The 19,488-nt window shown below is 33.6% G+C and overlaps 3 protein-coding genes across 3 annotated transcripts; all 3 read left to right on the top strand.

Moving 5' to 3' along the window:
• Window positions 1-1,502: 1,502 nt before the first annotated feature.
• Window positions 1,503-4,656, top strand: LOC139820769 (uncharacterized). Its single transcript, XM_071791281.1, has 3 exons — window positions 1,503-1,755; window positions 2,716-2,812; window positions 3,901-4,656. Exons 1-3 carry the CDS (start codon window positions 1,741-1,743, stop codon window positions 4,146-4,148), a joined length of 360 nt encoding a protein of 119 aa, XP_071647382.1. The 5' UTR covers window positions 1,503-1,740; the 3' UTR covers window positions 4,149-4,656.
• A 93-nt stretch (window positions 4,657-4,749) lies between these two features.
• LOC139820768 (uncharacterized) lies at window positions 4,750-9,166 on the top strand. The gene is made up of 3 exons (XM_071791280.1): window positions 4,750-4,881; window positions 7,096-7,162; window positions 7,494-9,166. Exons 1-3 carry the CDS (start codon window positions 4,864-4,866, stop codon window positions 8,921-8,923), a joined length of 1,515 nt encoding a protein of 504 aa, XP_071647381.1. The 5' UTR covers window positions 4,750-4,863; the 3' UTR covers window positions 8,924-9,166.
• Window positions 9,167-11,444: 2,278 nt separating this feature from the next.
• On the top strand, window positions 11,445-13,024 carry LOC139820642 (uncharacterized). The gene is made up of 3 exons (XM_071791048.1): window positions 11,445-11,599; window positions 12,261-12,438; window positions 12,856-13,024. Exons 1-3 carry the CDS (start codon window positions 11,582-11,584, stop codon window positions 12,909-12,911), a joined length of 252 nt encoding a protein of 83 aa, XP_071647149.1. The 5' UTR covers window positions 11,445-11,581; the 3' UTR covers window positions 12,912-13,024.
• The last annotated feature ends 6,464 nt before the right edge of the window (window positions 13,025-19,488 follow it).

The following is a 19,488-nucleotide window of genomic DNA, read 5'->3' as shown; positions in this document are numbered from 1 at the left end:
CGCCGCCGATCGTATAAAAACGGCTCGTCGCGTCGCGCTTTCGAGAGTGCCGTTCAAAATCGTCGGGTTTTCGAAAATACCATGGCGCGAATATAGTATAATTAACAATTAATACAGATTAATACAAACATTATTTTGATAGAAATAGGATATCAATTAAGAAAAATAGTTTTCTTTAAAAGAATCTATATTTTATTTAAGTTTCTATTATTTTTTACATGCAATGTTTTAAAACAATTATGTTCCTGCAGATATAAAGCTATTGATCATAAAATTATCCGAGATGACGCATAATTGACTCATTTTTACTTAGGTCACGTATACGACCGTTAATGTAGCAGAGAGAAAGAGAACTCCATCTCACCTTACAATAATGGAATTCTGTACCGGAAAGGAAATGTACGTGGTTCTTACCGGTGACTAGGAAAGAAGTATCAGTCGTTCAAACATGCATGACGAATATATATATTTATCGTGAGTAATTTGTCATTGTTAGATTACACACGTGCAGATATATAGTTCAAGATTTCTAGTTCGAGCTTCTCCTTTTCGCGATAAACGTCCAGAGACAATGACATTAATAAATAAAAATCTTGTGAGAAGTAACTTGATTATTTCACTTCAAGTTTAATGACAGCCCACGAATGAAAGACAGCGAAGTCACTCGCATTAAAACATTGTTCCTTGACATTTAAAGTGACAAAGCAATTTGCTTAAGAAATCGCGTGTGATGCTCAATTATTTCATGTAATGTGTTTTTTTCGAGCTGTTCCTACGCGATTATAGGTAATAATATAAAAATATTAAATCGACTTAAATTACAATTATCTGACACGATTCTCTCGTTTCCAACAAGATACTTTCCAGGCATTTTCTCTCGCTGAGTAGGCGGCGCTAATGTCCATTATAAAAGCACATTATGCGACAATAATAATCGTATTATATTAGATAATTGCGAGATGCTTTCTCGGTGAGCATCCTCACATGAAAAAAATAATCAAAACTGATTATGCGCAGGTAATTAATTAAATACAGAAAATTAATTTTACATTGGTATTACTTAAATAATGTACGATCGATATATCCACATTTATGTCATATAGAAAACTTTTTTAACAAATGTGCTATAAATTTTTTAAATTTTATTAAATTTATTTACATATTAGTGTGACCTTAAACTGAAACAATAATTCACCTTCTTTGTAAACTTTATACCGTCTTTTACTAATCATCGATCTTCCGAGAACGATTTTGGCAAATCCTACGAGTAAAACTTGAGCGCGTTATTACAGCTATATTTGTATGTCCTTCCTATTTATTAACTTAACTGCATCTAATCTAAAAGGACATTGTTGACATTTGTTCTCGTTCGGCGAGGACGCGCGTCATCAACATCGTTAAAACCGCGAGCGGGCACAAAGAGAAAACAATGTCCGCCGAGGAAGTCGGTCCTTGGTGCATATGTAGGATATATAAGACTCAGCGCACCGATGTGAGAGGTGGCTGCGGTGCTCCAAGGTTAAGGTGCCACAAGGTGGGCCCCACAATAATATCCTCGCACGCGCTCCGATAAAATCCTAGACGGAGGAATAAAACGCGCGCGATCGAAAGGGAACGCTGATTGTACGATTGGCCAACGTTAAAACGCGCGTCACGCCGCAACGTGTATATAATTCGATTCTTGCCTTTGTACTCTAGTTTTACCTACGCGTTTCGTACGTGTCGTGTTCCACTGGAAACATGCTGCCTGCCAAGGTACGTGAACACCAAGGCGCTTTGTGGTCGGAAATAAATTATAGTAATCTCGAAGGTGGTCGTATCGACAGGGACATCGCGCGCGCAGGATGTGAGGTTTCTCGTAATTTTATGCGAAAATAATACCTAAGATTTGATGACGCTCTTGATGACAAATTAAACACGCTCAATATTCTTTAAAAACATATTAAATGTGTCATCGTATTATATATTTTTTATTGTAGAAAAGCGTTATACTAAAAATAATGCTGTTTAACGTCGTTTGGTTGGACATTAAAAATAAATACATAATATTTAGCAATATCTAAAGATGCGGGTTTGCGCAACAAAGTGTAGATTGTCAACAAAATCTGAAAAACTGTCATGCAAAACACGATACACTTTCTATAGGTGATTGCCTAAGATTTATTTTAATGCGACTAGTTCGAGGTCATATACCTACGCGATACGAATCTTATTTATTAATTGAATAGTGATGACACAATCGTAACAAATTATACGTTTAATTCATGAATAATCACTTAAATATCGTTTCTACTGTATAAATCACCGAATTGTTACATAATTGAAGAAATGTACGCAGTATACGCACGTGCGGCGAACTCTCATCATTTTTAAGTAATTTACTTTATGGAGAAATATACAGATCATAAAATAATATTTTACTAATGTACTTTATCAATAATACTTTTAGCTTTAGAATAATTGAATCCATTTAATTAATTTAATTTAATCTAAATAATAGATTTTTCTCATAAATTATTACGTAAGAGTTAATAACAAAAATTATAGAAAATTCTGTATTATGTACATTTTTGCCAACAAAGAAACATCATTGTAACATACGTACTGAATAAATTATATTGTAGGTATCATTTTCCTGGCATAGTTATATAAAGATATTCTCAAACACGCATTCAAGTCTCTGGATCAGGATTTTTCACATGTGATTTTTTGCAGGTCACTCTGCTATTTGGAATCGTGGCACTATTAAAATTATCGACAGTAGCACCAGACAGCGCAGGGTTAGTGGAAATGGTGAATGGATTGGCGTACGGTAAGTAAGACTCCTATTTCTCAACTCTCTCTTTCTAAAAAATTCCAGAGAAAATCCTAAAATAATTTATGAAGATTTATGTAATTATAATTTTATATTTTTATAAAATAATTATTAAAATTTAATTAGTTCTATTTATTAAAATTAATTTATTTAGACAACAAATAATTTATATAAAAATATTTACAACTCGTGTTTTAATAATTTTCATATTAAACTAGATATTTATATATTAAATATTTGTTGGATAAGTAAGTTAAGTAAAGTATTTTTATTCTTTGTCTTTGAGTATGATTCAGATTGGATTCCAACAGAAAGCAGCACTAGTGATCATTGATGACTAAATCTTCCTTCCTTTCACTCGACGAGAACAGTAACATATTGGATGTTACAACCACGCATTAACATATAGCTTAAATTAATTTATTTAACTATTTATTAATAAATATACACTTGTTTAATGTACAGTATGTACACTATTTATCTAGAATATAAATCAGAGTTGCTTTCTACAAAGTAATTGCTTTATAAATTATATAGCAAATTTATATAAAATTATTTATTTAAATCACATCAGATTTACTTCAGACAGTTAGATCATTCTCCAGACATCAGTGATTAAGGAAACTGCTTTACATATTTCCGAGATTCTTTTGAATCACATATAACGTTGCGTGAAATTCTTTCGCAGAATAGTTATTTATAGAAGACATTAATTAAAGGACTTGTTTTGTCTTGTTCGTAAAAAATAAATGTTTACAGTTTATAACTAAAGTCTGATGAATTCTACAAATGTATAATTAATTTTTTACGCTACCACGAACATCAAATTACAATTCTAAAATTACAATTTGTGAAAATAATTTACATTTGTTATAAACATTTAATTTATCGTTCGGAAATGTTAAATGAAGACAAAACAGCGTGACATTATAATCAACATATCAAAGTTATTTACATGAAAGAATTATGCTCAAAGCTTTTAATTTATTTATTACTTGTTTTATTGTATTATTCTCAATTGCAACTGTTGTAAATACTATCTAATAGTTTTACTAATGTATCAATATAATGTATTCATTCAACAGGTGGGATTCCCTATGGAAGCGTAAGCGGCATGGTGGCCAAATATCCGAGATACGGATCCGGGATTAATGCTCAGCCTCAAGACAGACAATTCAACATTTTGAGCAACACTCAACGGCCAGTAATAATTACACCGAATTTTCGAGCAACTCGGCTGATGGGAATTTCACCTCGACCCGTGCAAATTTACAATCTACCCGGTGTCATCGCCCCCGGTATCGTCGGCACGATCAGTCAAATCGGTTATTAGTTTGCCGGATTGTTAAGAGCGACCGCGCTATCAATCATCAAATGCATACATCAGTCAGTCGAACTTCTCTCTCTTCTCACGATGAAGCTCTTCAACAAGGAACGCATGTCAAACCACCTACATCGCAAAGTTGCATCTTGCAACATATTATTATCTAATATCCATTATGATACAAAGTAGAAACGATCGAATGAAGTATTATTAGTTCGTGGTTTTCGCTCAGTTAATTTATGCCGAAATTAAAATTGCACGATGGCTTTCGCGTAATTTATCCGTAATTGTGTGGATATTCATTATTTAAGAATATATTCTTGTAAGTTTTAGTTAAAACTTTGCGGTACAATATTTTACACACTATTTTATATTTGTATACTACTACATTTATTGCCATATTAAATTTATAATATCCAGTACGTAACAATGCATGAATATATGCCTTTCGAGAATGTTAGTATTATTTTAATTATTTATATAAATACAAAGAAGGATGAAGTAATATTTTATAGATCCTATAATCTGCAAGCATATATATAATCTTTTACTTATAAATTTGATAAAGCTTATTGTGTAATCAAAAGATGTGAAGATTATAATTTTATGATCCACCCTTACACCCTAGCACTCATCATCGAGGGTAAAAGGCGTTTAAGGAGAGAAAGTATAAATGACATCGGACACGATGTCTGTCCCTTAGTCGTCTCGAGTCGCACACACGATGCATTACGCGTCGCACGTGAGTATTCTTGCATATAAAATCCGTCAGTCGTATAGGGAAAAGCAACAAAATTGCAATTTCGTAACGATCCGTGATAGCGCGATAAATCATCGTAAATAATAAAAATTCATCGTGTCAAGATTTGTGTAAAGTGTCAAGTTGCGGAATGTCTGTCGAAATGCATTTCTTGCTATTTGTATTTCTTTTTTATAATCGAGTAGGCAGGAATAATTCGTCGCACAATTATTCTCAGCGTGATTACATGTAACAACCGAATAGATTTTTGAATAGATTTTTGAATTTATTAACGAGAATGTTATTGATATTTTATTTTCTTGATATACTCGCCTTTTAGTATTGTAACACATAATTTAAACAGCTTAAGAATTTGTATATTATAAATTGTTATAAATGTTAGGTATATTTTATAATAAAAGAAAATATATTCTGCTTTCGAAACAGAGCTAATAAGGAGGTTCATTCTATTTAATTTTTGTACTTTATTAGTGAGGAGTACGTATGTGTATGTTCGTATTACTATAATGTCTATAATATCAAAAATATATATGCAAGTTTAGTGTTAAAAAATATTTTTAAAAAAGTATACAGATATTTAAATTACCTGTATTTAAAAAGTTAAAAAAATTGCAATTTTATGACTCATTTTATTCACTTTAACTTCAGTAGATCGTGTACATTTCACAATTTGAAGATATTTCCGGTTTGATTCAAGAAACAAATATATTATATGGAAATTTAACAATTGTAAACGCATTATCGAGGTATGTAATTTCACACGGAAAATTTAGAGATGTCAATCTAATTCCTGATTGCAATAGTAATGATTCACTAATGCTACGCAGAGAAATGCAAGCAAGCACGTGCAAGCAAGAACGCGTGACTCGCGAAAATTAATCTCGTGAATAAATACATAAATAGAGATTCAATTTTCTTTTAACACTCGTTGAATAGACGATACGTTATTATTTTTTGTGCAGCAACATTTTTAACATTTCAGTTTTTGCTTATCTTATATGTGTGCCATTATCTTGTAGCAAAAATATTTTTGCATCCTCCTTTAATAGATTTTAATAGATATTTTTAGAGCTTTTTTGGGATGGATTAAATTCCATAGAAATAAATAAAATACTAATAGTAAAATAACATAACGTATATTTAGTACACGTATACTATGATGTAAATTTCGCATTTATATTAATATCACAGTGTACAGCGGAAGTCATATTATCCATCTATGTCGATATCTACATTAAAAAATATCTTCAAATTATTCCTTCATAACTTCGTATTTGATAAAATAACGGGTAAGTAATAATCGGTGAAACATCCATGCATAACGCAAACGTAACAATGCCTTCTCTTATACGAGTATCTTACATAAATTAGAATGAAATTTCCAATTACAAGTTTTGTTAGTGAATTTCTCTTTAGAGACCTTTTTGGAGATATTAAAATTTGGAGTAATTAATATTTATTAATTACTTTCTCAGGGACTAGTGCCAGAAATTTTTACTTATTTTGCAAATGTTACCGTTACAATCGGAAAGTATAACTTCACCGAAAATTTCATATGCAGCTCGAACAGCGTTTCCGCAATGTGTATGCCACACAAAAATGCAGATCGGCGTGACCGCACACAGACCGGTTCGATTCTATTATTATAAGAATCGAGTTTCGCATGACGAGACGCGGTAATAAGCATATCCAAGACTGATATTTGCTTATGTGTGTGTGTGTGTGCCGGCGCTTCTTTTTACCGAGATTTTGCAAAACCCTGCTGGAACGATGCGTTGATCGTCAGATTTACATGCATACGCGTCTCTCCTTACGCAATGGCAAATAAAACATAATTCTATGGGAAATATCGCGCCGGTCACGCTACTCGTCGTGCGTTACGCAGTTCGTCTTTTTGTGGGAAATCACGGATACCGAACATCGCTATAATTAAATTATTTCATGCATATCAAATATCGGATACCGAACATAGCATATAAAAAATTATTTATTATTTATTAATTAAATAAAATTAATATAATATTAATTATTTATTTAGTTATATTTTATATGTTAATAATTTCGATTATATTTAAATATATTTTTATTAAAATTAGCTATTAAAATTTAAGTATTTATTATTGTTATAATTTGTTATTATTTCGTGTAAACACAGCATCTATCTGTTTAATCTAATACTGAATTTTTTTCTTACAGATATTGCTATACTGCATCGCACTCTGGTGCGCAATAAATGATGGAAAGGCAGCAAGAAACGCAGTCAGTAAGCATGTTTCTTTCTAAAATGTATTAATTATAAACAATTTAGTGTTCATTTTTGGACAGTTAATAGTAAAAAGACAATTGATAGGTGGATTTGTCAATACAATATGTTTTCATAATTATTATTATACGAATTAAAAAATCCGGACAAAAAGATACATAAACAAATGCAATTATGTAAATTATTGATCAATAAATAAAACAGTTTACGATTGGAAAGTTTTTTATAAAACTGTTTGTAAAGATTATTAATATAAGACTTAACGAAGGAAGGAAAATTTCACTTTAAATTCAGAACTTTATTTTTAATAAATTGTTTTTTTTCAATGCAGGTCCGGATATCCTAGCAAACTTCGCTAAAAATGTAGCTTCAGTGCTGTCGCCGGCCATCTTGGGCGAGGTGCAATCCCGCAATAATCGTTCGTTTTTCCAATCACCCTTGACGGAATCTACCAATCTGAATAACGACTTGAATTCATACTCAATTCTGAATAACATAGTCGACAAAACGTCAAACGCAGCCACCTATTACGAACCACGCTCTTATCCTTTCAATGGGCCTTACGAGGATTCTTCCGAGAAATTAGAAGGATCTGAAACAAACGAACGACTCGATGAATCCCTACGAGATAATTCCTACTTACGTCAGGAACAGCCAAACTTTTACAAACCTTACGATTATTCAGCAAACAATGACAATTTTGATGCGAGTCCGAAACCCAACGATAATCTCGACTCGCCGAACGGTAATATCCAGGAGTCGTCCACCAATCTACATTCTTCTTATCATGGCGCCGGTTTTCCTAAGGCAGCCTTCCCCCACGGACCCTTTTTAGATAAACCTTATGGAGGCTTTCATGGTTTCGGACCGTACGGACACTACGGACACCATCATCATCCGTATGGAGGTGGTTCTTCGGAAGAGGCAAGCTCGGAGGAAAACAACGGGACCAACTACCGAGGTTACGGCTCGCCTTATTTCGGTCATCCCTATTCTCCATTTCCTCATGGAGGATACGGTAACCGTGACTTCTACGGACCACCCTATCAGAGAAACGGAAATAACTCTTATGGAAATGGACACAACGGATATCATCACGGACCTTACGGCGGACCTTACGGTGGACCTTACGGCGGACCTTACGGCGGACCTTATGGCGATTTTTACGGACCGCCCGGTTATGGTTACAATCGTGGCCATAATGGTAACAATAATGGGAACAATAATGGCAATACTAATGGCAATACTAATGGCAATACTAATAGCAGACAAACCGAAGAACCGACCGACAATGGCGATCAGAATAACACGACAAAAAACGGATACTCGCCTCCTTATGGGCCCCCTTGGGTCAAGCCACTACTGGGGACTATTCCCCTCCACGGTTTCCCCCCATTCAGTCTTCTGCCCTACGACCATTTTCATGGGGCGTTAAAGGGTGGCCCTGTAGTCGGAGTTGGCCACGCTGGCTATCCCATATATGCCGATCCTTATTTTGGATTCTCGTTTCATCAGCCTTACGGTCCTTTCCTTCCGGGTAAGAAATATCTACCACCGAAAGGCAAACCCGCCGATTCAGGTGGATCGGCCGAGTCAACAGAAGCACCAGCTGAACTCTCGGAGAATGAGAATCCCGAACGAATCACTGCGCTCAACAACGAAGAGATAGCGCAAGCTCCAAGTTCGAATCGATACAAGACATCGGGACGAAAGGAGCTGAAGCGGATCAATCTTGTTAATTTTCAGAGTCGAAGAGTCTGACTCCTGAAATATTAACAATTTAAGAAGTAATAAATTAAAAGAAATATCAAACTATATAATTTTAAATGTAAACGAAAACTTCAAGGCTCAGCTTAAAATTTACAAGAAAATGTTAAGATTGATAAAATATTTATATATTTTAAAAATAGCTTAAGGTAGAAATCTTTTTCTTTTAAGTTTAAAAAAAAAACATACGTTATTTAATATTATTTAAATACTGATTGTTATTAACTATGTATCCCATTAAAAATAAATTATAAAACTGATAGTACTTTCGGATGCAGGAAGGTGTTATAAATTCTATGTTGCAGATGCGCCATCCTTTGACCGTAGGAAAGATAGGTCGATAATTAACATGCGCACTAAATTACAGGCGCTGCGCGACACGCGTACATTCGTATTTATTATTAGTCTCCATTACAACGTTCTCAAGATTTATGATATAGAATATGTTCTCATGATTATTGCCGTTGGCCTTTATCTACACTATTATTCTTTGTCTCTAACAATAATGCATGGAGCGTGCATGGTCCAGTAATTTTCGTGGCCTCCATACGATTTTGCATATACGTCGCGTCTGCTGCGTCAATGACGATATGAAACGCGATTATGCAAGGCACGCAAAGTTAAAAACATTTAATTTTCATGCAATTAGTAGTATCCGTTTTCTTGCGTGAAAAAAGAACTGTTAACAAGACGTAGACATAGTTGACTTATATAAAAAAAAATAACAGAATCTTCCTTTACTCCAAATTAAGACACGTAAGTCTTAACCAAAATATATACAATCAATATTAATTTATTATAGCGTATTAAATATTTGTAGTTTGATATATTAACTGTTTATTATAATAATTATTTTTAAATTAAAACTTATCTTGGTTTAAACAAATATTTTTTATAATTTCCATAAGATTGTAAAAGGTTTATAAAAATAGATTATTATGATACATTATTCAAGGTAAATGCGTAACAATTTACGTAACACGCAGAAAAGCCTTTGTTGTTCTGAATATCGATTGTAGATCCGATCTCGTTTGCTGGGAACGGAAAAATAAATCAACACGGTGGAAAACGTGGATAATCGACCGTGAAGGTAAGTGTAACAAAGAAAATCATATTCCGATAAAAACGAAGATAATAATCGTGGAATATTCATATCGATGATGTTTCGATTGTGCGGAAGTGCGAACTGTAGTTATTAATATCATTCTTGTAAATTCTGTAGGGATTGAAGTAGCAATTGAAAAAGTTGAAAAGTAATAGTACAATTGTTCATAAAATTCTTAACGATTTACCAGTCGTTACTTATTACACTTACTATACTATATTTACAAAATACGTGAGCTTATACTTGGAATATTTAGATTTAGGTAACTTTCTATAAAAGAATGAAACTTAGAATTAGCCAATGTAATACATCAACATCTTCTGTTAACCACGTGATTATTATGCAAACCTGTGATTGTGCAAACTATGTATTACATGCGTTCTGCTGAGACATGATTGATAAGGCGGGTCAAAAGATACTCGTCGCATTTGATAAAAATAGATTGAAATACCTGGTTGTGAGAGAAAGAGGTTCTCGAAAAATTAAGACTCTGGGGAATTAATTAATTCTGTTACATGTTGGATTGGCAAACTCATATATCTTGTATCCCGTAAGGAGCAATATATCATTGTAATTGGGCGTCATTTTATTAATGATCGTTCTACATTTATACTCAATTTATTATCATATTTAATTTTCAAAATTCAGGAGTATCAGGAGACTAATGATCGGTTCTTTTAGTTATAGTCCGGCATCTCTATTTAATCAGTGCACATTATAGGTAATAAATTTCTCTATCTAGAACCTCTTCAATTTTAATATCTAAATTATTCTTCCTTTCTCGCAGACCGAAGAGGAACGGACGTCACTAGGAATGTCGCCACGCAATTGACAAATCGGACACGCATATATCAAGCGCGCGGGCGTAGTCTATCAACATAATTTCACATTTTGTAACAGAATCCCGGTTTACGTAATCATCTACCGGCGTAAGCGTCGTCTGTCACTTCTTTCTGTTTCGGTTACGATACTCGGAGAAAAGCGTTTCCTTCTCTTTGGACCCGGGTTGCTGCTGGGATTCACCGGCGGGCCCGGGAATTATTGCCGGCGATAAGCGATTAGCGATTACAGCAGCGGCATTAAGTATCGCAACCGGTGGTTGCGACGTATGATTCTTTCCCGCCGTAATATGGGGTTTACGGCGTCGCGGACACACGCGAGCAATCGCGTCGGAAAAAGAAGAAATTTGGATGTCAAGGCGCCCATCGGGCGTGGACTAATGTGTGACCCCGTCACACACGTGCGTTACCGCACATCGCCCCGTCGCGTTTCTTTCATAATGCAAAATCGCAACTCGCATAATCCCAGGGTAACAATGAAGTTTTCTATTAGCACAACAGGCGGAGGCCAGTACCAGGCCCCGGAAAAGCGTACCACTCGTGGGGGGTCCACCGCCTCACGAAGGGACCCCGCCTTACTTATAAAAGCACCAGTGTCGCAGAAACGATGGACAGTGGTGTTCGACAACGACAGATGAGAAAAAATCGGTGCGATTGTTAACGAGACGTCAGTCGGACCACAAACAACAATTGCAAATACGAGAAAGAATGGCGTGCCTGAAGATTGTAAGTGCGACGAGAACTTAAATCCAAATTCTTGTAGAAATTAAATATCGTGGTAATTTAACTTACTGCGACGTTGTTCTCTCACCGACGATAAAATATTACAAAATAAATAGAAAATACTTCTTATAATTAAATTAATATTTTTGTAAATTTAATACTATAATGTTATTTTACATTTACATGACATTATTATGAAATTTTGATATTGTGAAATGTCAGTCATTAAAGTGATATTTGCTTTATTTTATTACAACACACATGAGCAAAATCTAAGAGGATAGATACATGTGAAAAATGATAATCTCATTGCGTGGATTATCGTATTTCTTGCAACTATCTATTTCCTAATCATTATAAATTTTTTCATTATACAAGATATTTAGTTAGTGGAATGAGGCATTAAATGTAAAATTAACACTTAACCCTTTTAATTTTTTAATTTCTTATGTTTTAATCCGTAGATAAATCATCAAAAAGATTATTTTAAAGTTTATTTGTATTATATCTCGTCAATGTAATTGCGGAGGAGAAAAATAAGGATTTAGCTCATGTAAATTCCGTTTACCTGATTTTAATTTTCTTCAAGGTACATTTAAGCTGCACTAGTTTCTTGGAATTTTTTTTTAATGAGTCTAATCTGCTGCTCGCTTTACTGTTGCAGTACCTTGTTCTGCTCTTAGCCGTTGCAATCGGCGTGGCAGTTGCAAAACCGGGATACTTAGGCTATGGATATGGTGGTTACTATCCGTATTCCTATGGATATAGATTCCCATTTTATGGCGGCTACGGCGGATATGGACACGGATATGGACATGGATATGGACATGGATTTGGCTACGGTAGGATTTATAATAAAATATGTTTAATTTATTTTATTTAATTATATTAATTTAATTAATTTAATTTATTTATTATAAAATCAGAAAATTTTAATCCAATTTTAAACAATTTATTGTGACAAATTAATTATATTTCTTTGCAAAAGTATATAGTTTATGCGGTTGGAAAGTAGAATAAATTAGTTATTTACAGCGAAATAATACATAGATTTTGAATAAAAATGTCTAGGACAATTTTTTATTATACAAGTTTATATCACGCAAACTATGCAAACAGCTCACATATGCATGATAATTTGTCTTCATACAAAGAAATCGTTCACGTTCAGATATACACACGCACATTCGCGTTTTCCGAACAAACAGATCGTTCATACAAAAATATTAAAGTATTTCTTCATTGTTGTTTCATTGTAGGATTTCCGTACTACGGTGGCTATGGTCATTACGGCGGTCATTATGGTTACCATTAAGATGGACACAAAACAACGGCCTTCTTCTGGATTTTCTCTAAAATACCATCTGAAGAGTGCGTTTAATTGATTTACGTCGTTTTCTCTCTATTCTTTTTGTCGCCAAGATTGATCCAACATCGCGAAGAACATATTTATTCATGTAACGCTTGTGTCAAATTGTGCACGCAATATGTCTACTACAAAGTTCTAAAAAACTAATGACAAAGTTTCTTACAGAAATTATAAAATCACAGTGTTGCAAAGTATATTTATATGTTATAAATATAATACTATCAGGTAAAAAAATATATATATATTTAAAAAAATAAATTGTGCATTATTAAAAAGATTAAATCTTACCGTTGTCGTTTTCAGAGATTTAAAATGATAATGGGCTTCATCAGCAATTATTATTGTCATAAAAACTTTAATATTACTGATAAGACAAATAAATAAATAACTCGATATGATAACTGAAGAAAATTCAATTCAATGATCTGCTTCTTTGTTTTTGAAAATGCGAAAGGCAACGTTTTTCGTCAGCCGAGCAGATCATCCTTGCAAATGTTTATGCAAAATACGACAGGTGCGACTAATGCGAGTATGAAGTTCCGAGTACTCTCGAAGAGGAAGAACGCATATCCGCCTACGCATAGAGGCAAGATGCTCACGGTACAAAGCTCTTTGTCTTCTTATTACAGGCTGCGGTCGTCACACCTGTCTTCTTTTCTTTATCTTCTTCTTCTTCTTCTTCTTCTTACGTCACGCTTACGACAGCCGAGGACTGACCGTGTAACATCGCACGCCTCATCATGCCTGCGGCTGCTCTTTCAGTACCTTTGATATTTCATACGAAACGTAAATTCGTGTCGAATTATCTTTACATTTTTCGTTCGATGATTCATATTTTTACGTATGAGAACGATATTATGAAATGTTATTATGGATTATGGGATTACCAATATAGAGATAAATAAAACTGATAATTGACGATTATAATAATAAAATAGTAAGTAGATTATTTGAGAATATTGTAGAATTAATTATTTTTCATGCACACGACATGAAAAGGTCAGCGAAGATTGTTTTATAAAGAAATAATCAATAATAAATAATTAAATAGTAATTAATTTTTAAAAAAAATAATTTTTTTATGTATTGACGATAAGAAATATATATAACTTGCGCCCTATTTACCGCGCCGGCTCTTACTGCCTTTTTCCCTTTAATCGATTTAATCACGAGAGCCTTATAATTTTTAATTTTTATTAAATAGTAATTATTTTTAATTGTAATCAACACGGAATTGTTGCTTGACAATAAAAATAACGGTTTCATTAATAATGTAGCATTTTGGCTAATAATTTATGCAACTATAGCTTCTGGGAACAACTGATAAATTCAAGATTTAGCCCATAAATGCATGTAATGGATGATATTATTCCGGGAATTAAAAGCCAAGTGTTGGTCGAGCGATATTCTAATCGTGAGAAGTGACTTATAACATTCTCCATTCTACCTCAAGGCCGCACCGAAGGTTACCGAATTTCAACTATAAAAAAACGAAATCTCCCGTCTTGAAAGAACGAGTTTATTCGATCGCAATGCCGTAGAAATATTTTCAATCATGTAACTTATATATACATTTATTAGTCTAAAAGAAGAATAGACTATATACTCTATTTGATTTTGGCAATTATGATTTTAAGTAATCTTAGGTAAATAATTTATCGAGTTTCACTTTTTGCAGTAAATTGATCTCGCAATGTTTGTCAATATTTTCTTTGGAGTAACCAATAAGAGCTCAATCAATGAGGCATACCTTCGTGTACTCCATAGAATTCATAAAGTGACCTTGATGGATAATTTATGGAGATATGAAGATAAGTAAAACATATGTGATACACGGCACGTCGATGGTGGTTATTACAGCGGTTAACGAGTCGCCTACCACAAACAGCTTCGGCGCCCTCGTGACATTTAAATGGCGAAAATTTTGTCCACGAGGCCATGAGTGCATTATCGCTATCATTTTGCTCCTTGCAATACCGAACATTACCGAACAAAGTTGTTTTAAACTTTTTAAAGAATTCGCAGTTAAAGAAATTTCTAATGATATAAAGAAATCGCGATAAATTTGACGGAAAGTTAATTGTTTAGATATTTAAGCTGTAAGATTCTCGGGAAATTCGGTAGGTAAGTAAATGATCGAGCATAATTAACAGGAAAAAAAATACCAGCAAGCTTCCGCTCATGTTATCTAATTGCGTGTTTGCCGAAGAATGCGCTGAATGATTCTGGTGCATCACTCAAAAGAAATGGGACAATCTCGGCCACGAGTATAAATCGTCTTCAATAAATCGCCATTAACCGTAGTATATTATCGGATAAATCAGACTAAAATTATCACATTTGTAAATGAAAAAAATTCCACAAATTTTTAGACAGAATTTTAATAGATTATAATATAACTGATAATAATGTACTTTCAAACTTTGTTATCTGTTCATCTTACTGTAATTTGCTCTACTTCTTAGCTGTAGCTGAAGTTAATAAATATATTATTATCTTATTGTAATTTGCTAACAACACCATACTTTTGGCTGATATTATAATTTATTTATACACTCTCATTACGCACAATCAACCTAATATGCGATGTTAATGATAAGAACGTTTCAGATCTTATTTTCATGCAACGTGTTTATATCGCTCCTCGAAGCGCAACAGAATTAACAAGTTTTCAAGAAATAATAATGCGAGTGCCTCGACTGTGCGTATCTTCAACGAAAGGTTCCGAAGAGAATCTGAAATCCAACAACAACGAAATGCTACTGCCACGAGCATTCCTAATGAATTGGGAAATATTATGCGAACATTTTACGCAGTTAATACATTAAATAGAGAAGGCGCTGAATGTAGCAAAAATTTGTTACTTCATAACGCTTATTACCATAAGTAATACGTAATAGCGGCTGACGATGAGGGTAGTGGCGTTTTAAAGTTTCTTTCTCGAATATAAGTTCCTATTCCTTTCGCCAATACGAGATCTTAATCATTTAACGTCATAATTATTATATTATATAAAATGTTCTACGTGGAATGAGTAAATAAAGATGAAGAAAATAAAATTTTGCAGACGTTTCAGACGGGGACTGAAAAACATATACATATAAACTTAATGCTATCCTGTTGTAAGATTTAATTAATTTACAGCACTGCTATATTTAGTTAGAGACTTTATATTTTTTTCAGAAGTCTGAAAGAGATGCATTGGTAACGAACTGGCCACGTCCTTCGGGATTTCCGAATTCCATGACTTTAAGAATGTGGAAGGTAATATACGAACAATTTAAATGCAAATGCATATGATAATGCTTCAATATTCGTTGTATCAAACTCAATTTTTAGTTTTATTTTTGTTCTCTTCACAATATTCTTTAAATCTTTTTAATATACATATATGAACATTTTAATATACATATATGTATTTTTTTCTTGTTTTTATTTTATTTTTTATGTAATTCGATTTAATAAAGAAAGAATTTGTGCATCCAAAAATTAATTTGGAAATCCTTAAACTTTTACGCTCCTCAGGGACGCAAGTATCGCTTTTGATCAAGATAGGAGACGCCAAACATTCATCGCGGATGTGTTAATAAGAATCAAATTTGTATTTAAATTTTTAGAAATTCATGAAATCTACGAAATCTTTCTGAAAGACGATCTCGTCACGAAATTATAAAATTTATAGTTCATGGACAAGACGGAAAGCGAATTATTCTAATCTCCAAGGTTGCCAGCTAATCTTAATACGCAGGTGTAGATACGTTGCAATAAACCTTTGCGGGTGATATACACCGTTAATAAAATTTTTCCAGGAGAAGGTGGTAATGCTTTATGTTAGATCCTTTTTTGCCAAGCGGGCAGACAAATTTATATCAGCGCTGAAAATACTTTTTAGGAAATGTCTGCTTTTTCAAGCGTAGTGTAAACCGATCAGCTATAAAGTTGAAGTTATGAGAGATAGTCAACACTTATTGTTAATATCGCGTACATGCAAACCCACAAGTGTGTCGAAATTCTGAATAACTCATACGACCAATTTGTACATAGCGTTTCACGAAGCAAAGGCTATTTGCATATTCGTCGATAAGCCGATAAAATAATAGCAGTCTCGCCATAGTCATGTTAATGGAGTCGATAGGAACTGGTAGTAATGAAGCGTTTATTACGTTGGATCGATTTTTGTCATAAAATTTCAATGCATTCGACGACGAAAGAGACGCATCCTGATTGCAAAAAAAAACCGTGTCGCCGAAAGATCGATCAAAATTAATTAAAAATTTGTGATAAATTTGCTTTAATTTCTGACAAAACTATTTTCTTTTTAATAGATAGCTGCTCCGTCGTTTAGAAACCGATTTTCCTGTTCTGTCGAGACTGTAAGAGTCGAGACGAGAGTATCCCTTTAACGACTTATCTGGCAGTAACGACGAGACAAGCGAAGGTCGCGCGGGCAGAGCGATCACGACCTTTTCTGTGGTTGTGTCGAGCCCCTTCATTCAAGAACTAAATACTAAGTGAAAGGTTAACTTCACGAGAAGCGAATTTCATTCATGGATAATTACAACGTCGCGGGACTTATTTATACGATTCGCGGTCAGATCGAGAAGCGTACAAAAGTGCGGATGTAAGAGTGTCAATCAGGAAAAACATTTCAATTAGTCTTAATGAGGGCCAGCAGCAGCGATCTAAGATCATACCGAACATGATTTTGACCTTTGTGTGATTACATACTAAAACGTCGAGTGCAGTGAGAACGGACGAGAAAATTGCACGTTCTATGGAATCTAGATATGGAAATATCAAAATACTTTATGCATATACATATATACCTACATATATTTATTTATTTAATTATAACTAACGATTTCTCCTCGCAGTTTTAATTCGGGGAAAATTTACAGGTGGAAATCGTGAATTTTTTTCCCACGCGCGATCGACACCCACGCCTCTGAAATCACCGCGCATGGCGAGTTAACTCGCGATCAGAGAAATTTCTCACGCGACGAGTGGAGGATGCAATCCTTTTTATTTGCGATCATATTTAGCTCGTCTGCATTAAAAATTCATTAGCCTCTATAATCATTCATTCGTATCTGACGTAATTTATATTTCAAGTGTAGTAAAATTAACCTTTTGAATAATAATGATAAGGATATAAACATGATTGCTGCGAACGAGGAAAAATGTAGAATATATTTATAGTTACAAAAATAGATTTATAAAATAATGAAAAATAATAGAAATTCGCAAAAATCAGAATTTTCCAAAATAACTTTTTTTATAAATAATATTTTGCTTCATAATTACTCTTAATAATTGCGCAATAAGCATCTTTTATTTAACGCAGAATTTAGGAAACTTATCAAAAGTCGAAGATCTCTCGCATTCGGAGACATGCTTTTTTTCAGGATGAATATTACACGGTAATAAATCTGGCGTGATGTTTATCTCTGTTTTTTTATTAACGTAGCGATTTGCCGACGTTGAAAATATTATAAAACTACGACAGAGAAAAAAAAACCGACAGTTGGGAGACATACCAAGTCTGTCGTCAAGATGATTGCATCTCTACGTAATTAGGAATGTAGCATTCCGCGGAGACTAAACACCTTCGAGGACTTTTTGTTGACTCCTCATTGCTGCTACAATACATACATGTACAATACATACATATACAATACATAGATACGTTATAATTATTATTAATCGTAGGTAGTATGGAAGGAAATAAAAAATAATTAATTTATGATGATTTGATAATGTATACAAATAATGAAAATGAATTATTATCTATCAAAATTTTATTGCAGTTGAAATCAATTTCAAATATTTATAAAGTAGAGAAGTCTAAGTGCATAATTCTAAAAAATTGTCTAGTGTTTTAAGTTGATTCCTCTTCGCACAAAATTTATATGCTAAACAATCGAATCATTTATAATTTTCAGACACACCGCAATTGACTGTCACATTGAAACAAACGAGAAGAGCGCACTGACTGAAGATTTCTCTAGATGTGTACTATTCTCGTTAGTAAATAACTTAGGCTGTTATTCTAAGTACTTGCGCCACTGGCACTAAACTTTTATTGGACTCCGCGATAGCTGGTGCATCGCCACGCGCAATGCAAGCTCGCGTAACGTTTGCAATGACCCGTTGACGATCGTTGGAGCATCATTGTGTCTAAGCCCGATAACGAGTTTACATGACTCAAGAAGAAACATTAATGCCTCTACTTTGCGCAATGAAGATCTGTCGGATTTTTTTGCCACTTTTTTCCCGCATAAGTGAAAAGTCGCCGTCGTGTAAAATGTGCATCTTGCAGTCAGATGCCCGCCACGCGTGATTTAACACCCTCGTGAGATCAAGTAAGATTAATTGAAGAAATTATATATAATTAACGATTACAGAAATGAAATATGTTTTACGTAAAAGTTTTTACGTAAAATTGTATTATAGTAAAATATCAGGGCAGAGACAATATCAGGTAATTACATATTTCTGTCTTATTTATATAATTTTATTGCAA

The sequence above is a fragment of the Temnothorax longispinosus genome, chromosome 10, assembly GCF_030848805.1.
Source record: "Temnothorax longispinosus isolate EJ_2023e chromosome 10, Tlon_JGU_v1, whole genome shotgun sequence".
In the NCBI taxonomy this organism is placed as follows: Eukaryota; Metazoa; Arthropoda; class Insecta; order Hymenoptera; family Formicidae; genus Temnothorax; species Temnothorax longispinosus.
The sequence above is the reverse complement of the archived record's forward strand: the minus strand, read 5'-3'. Positions and strand labels throughout refer to the sequence as shown.

Coding starts and splice junctions, on each gene's coding strand:
- LOC139820768 (XM_071791280.1), top strand. Junction 7,163..7,493: donor GGCAGCAAGAAACGCAGTCA/GTAAGCATGTTT, acceptor TTTTCAATGCAG/GTCCGGATATCCTAGCAAAC.
- LOC139820642 (XM_071791048.1), top strand. Junction 12,439..12,855: donor TGGACATGGATTTGGCTACG/GTAGGATTTATA, acceptor GTTTCATTGTAG/GATTTCCGTACTACGGTGGC.
- LOC139820769 (XM_071791281.1), top strand. Junction 2,813..3,900: donor GGTGAATGGATTGGCGTACG/GTAAGTAAGACT, acceptor TTCATTCAACAG/GTGGGATTCCCTATGGAAGC.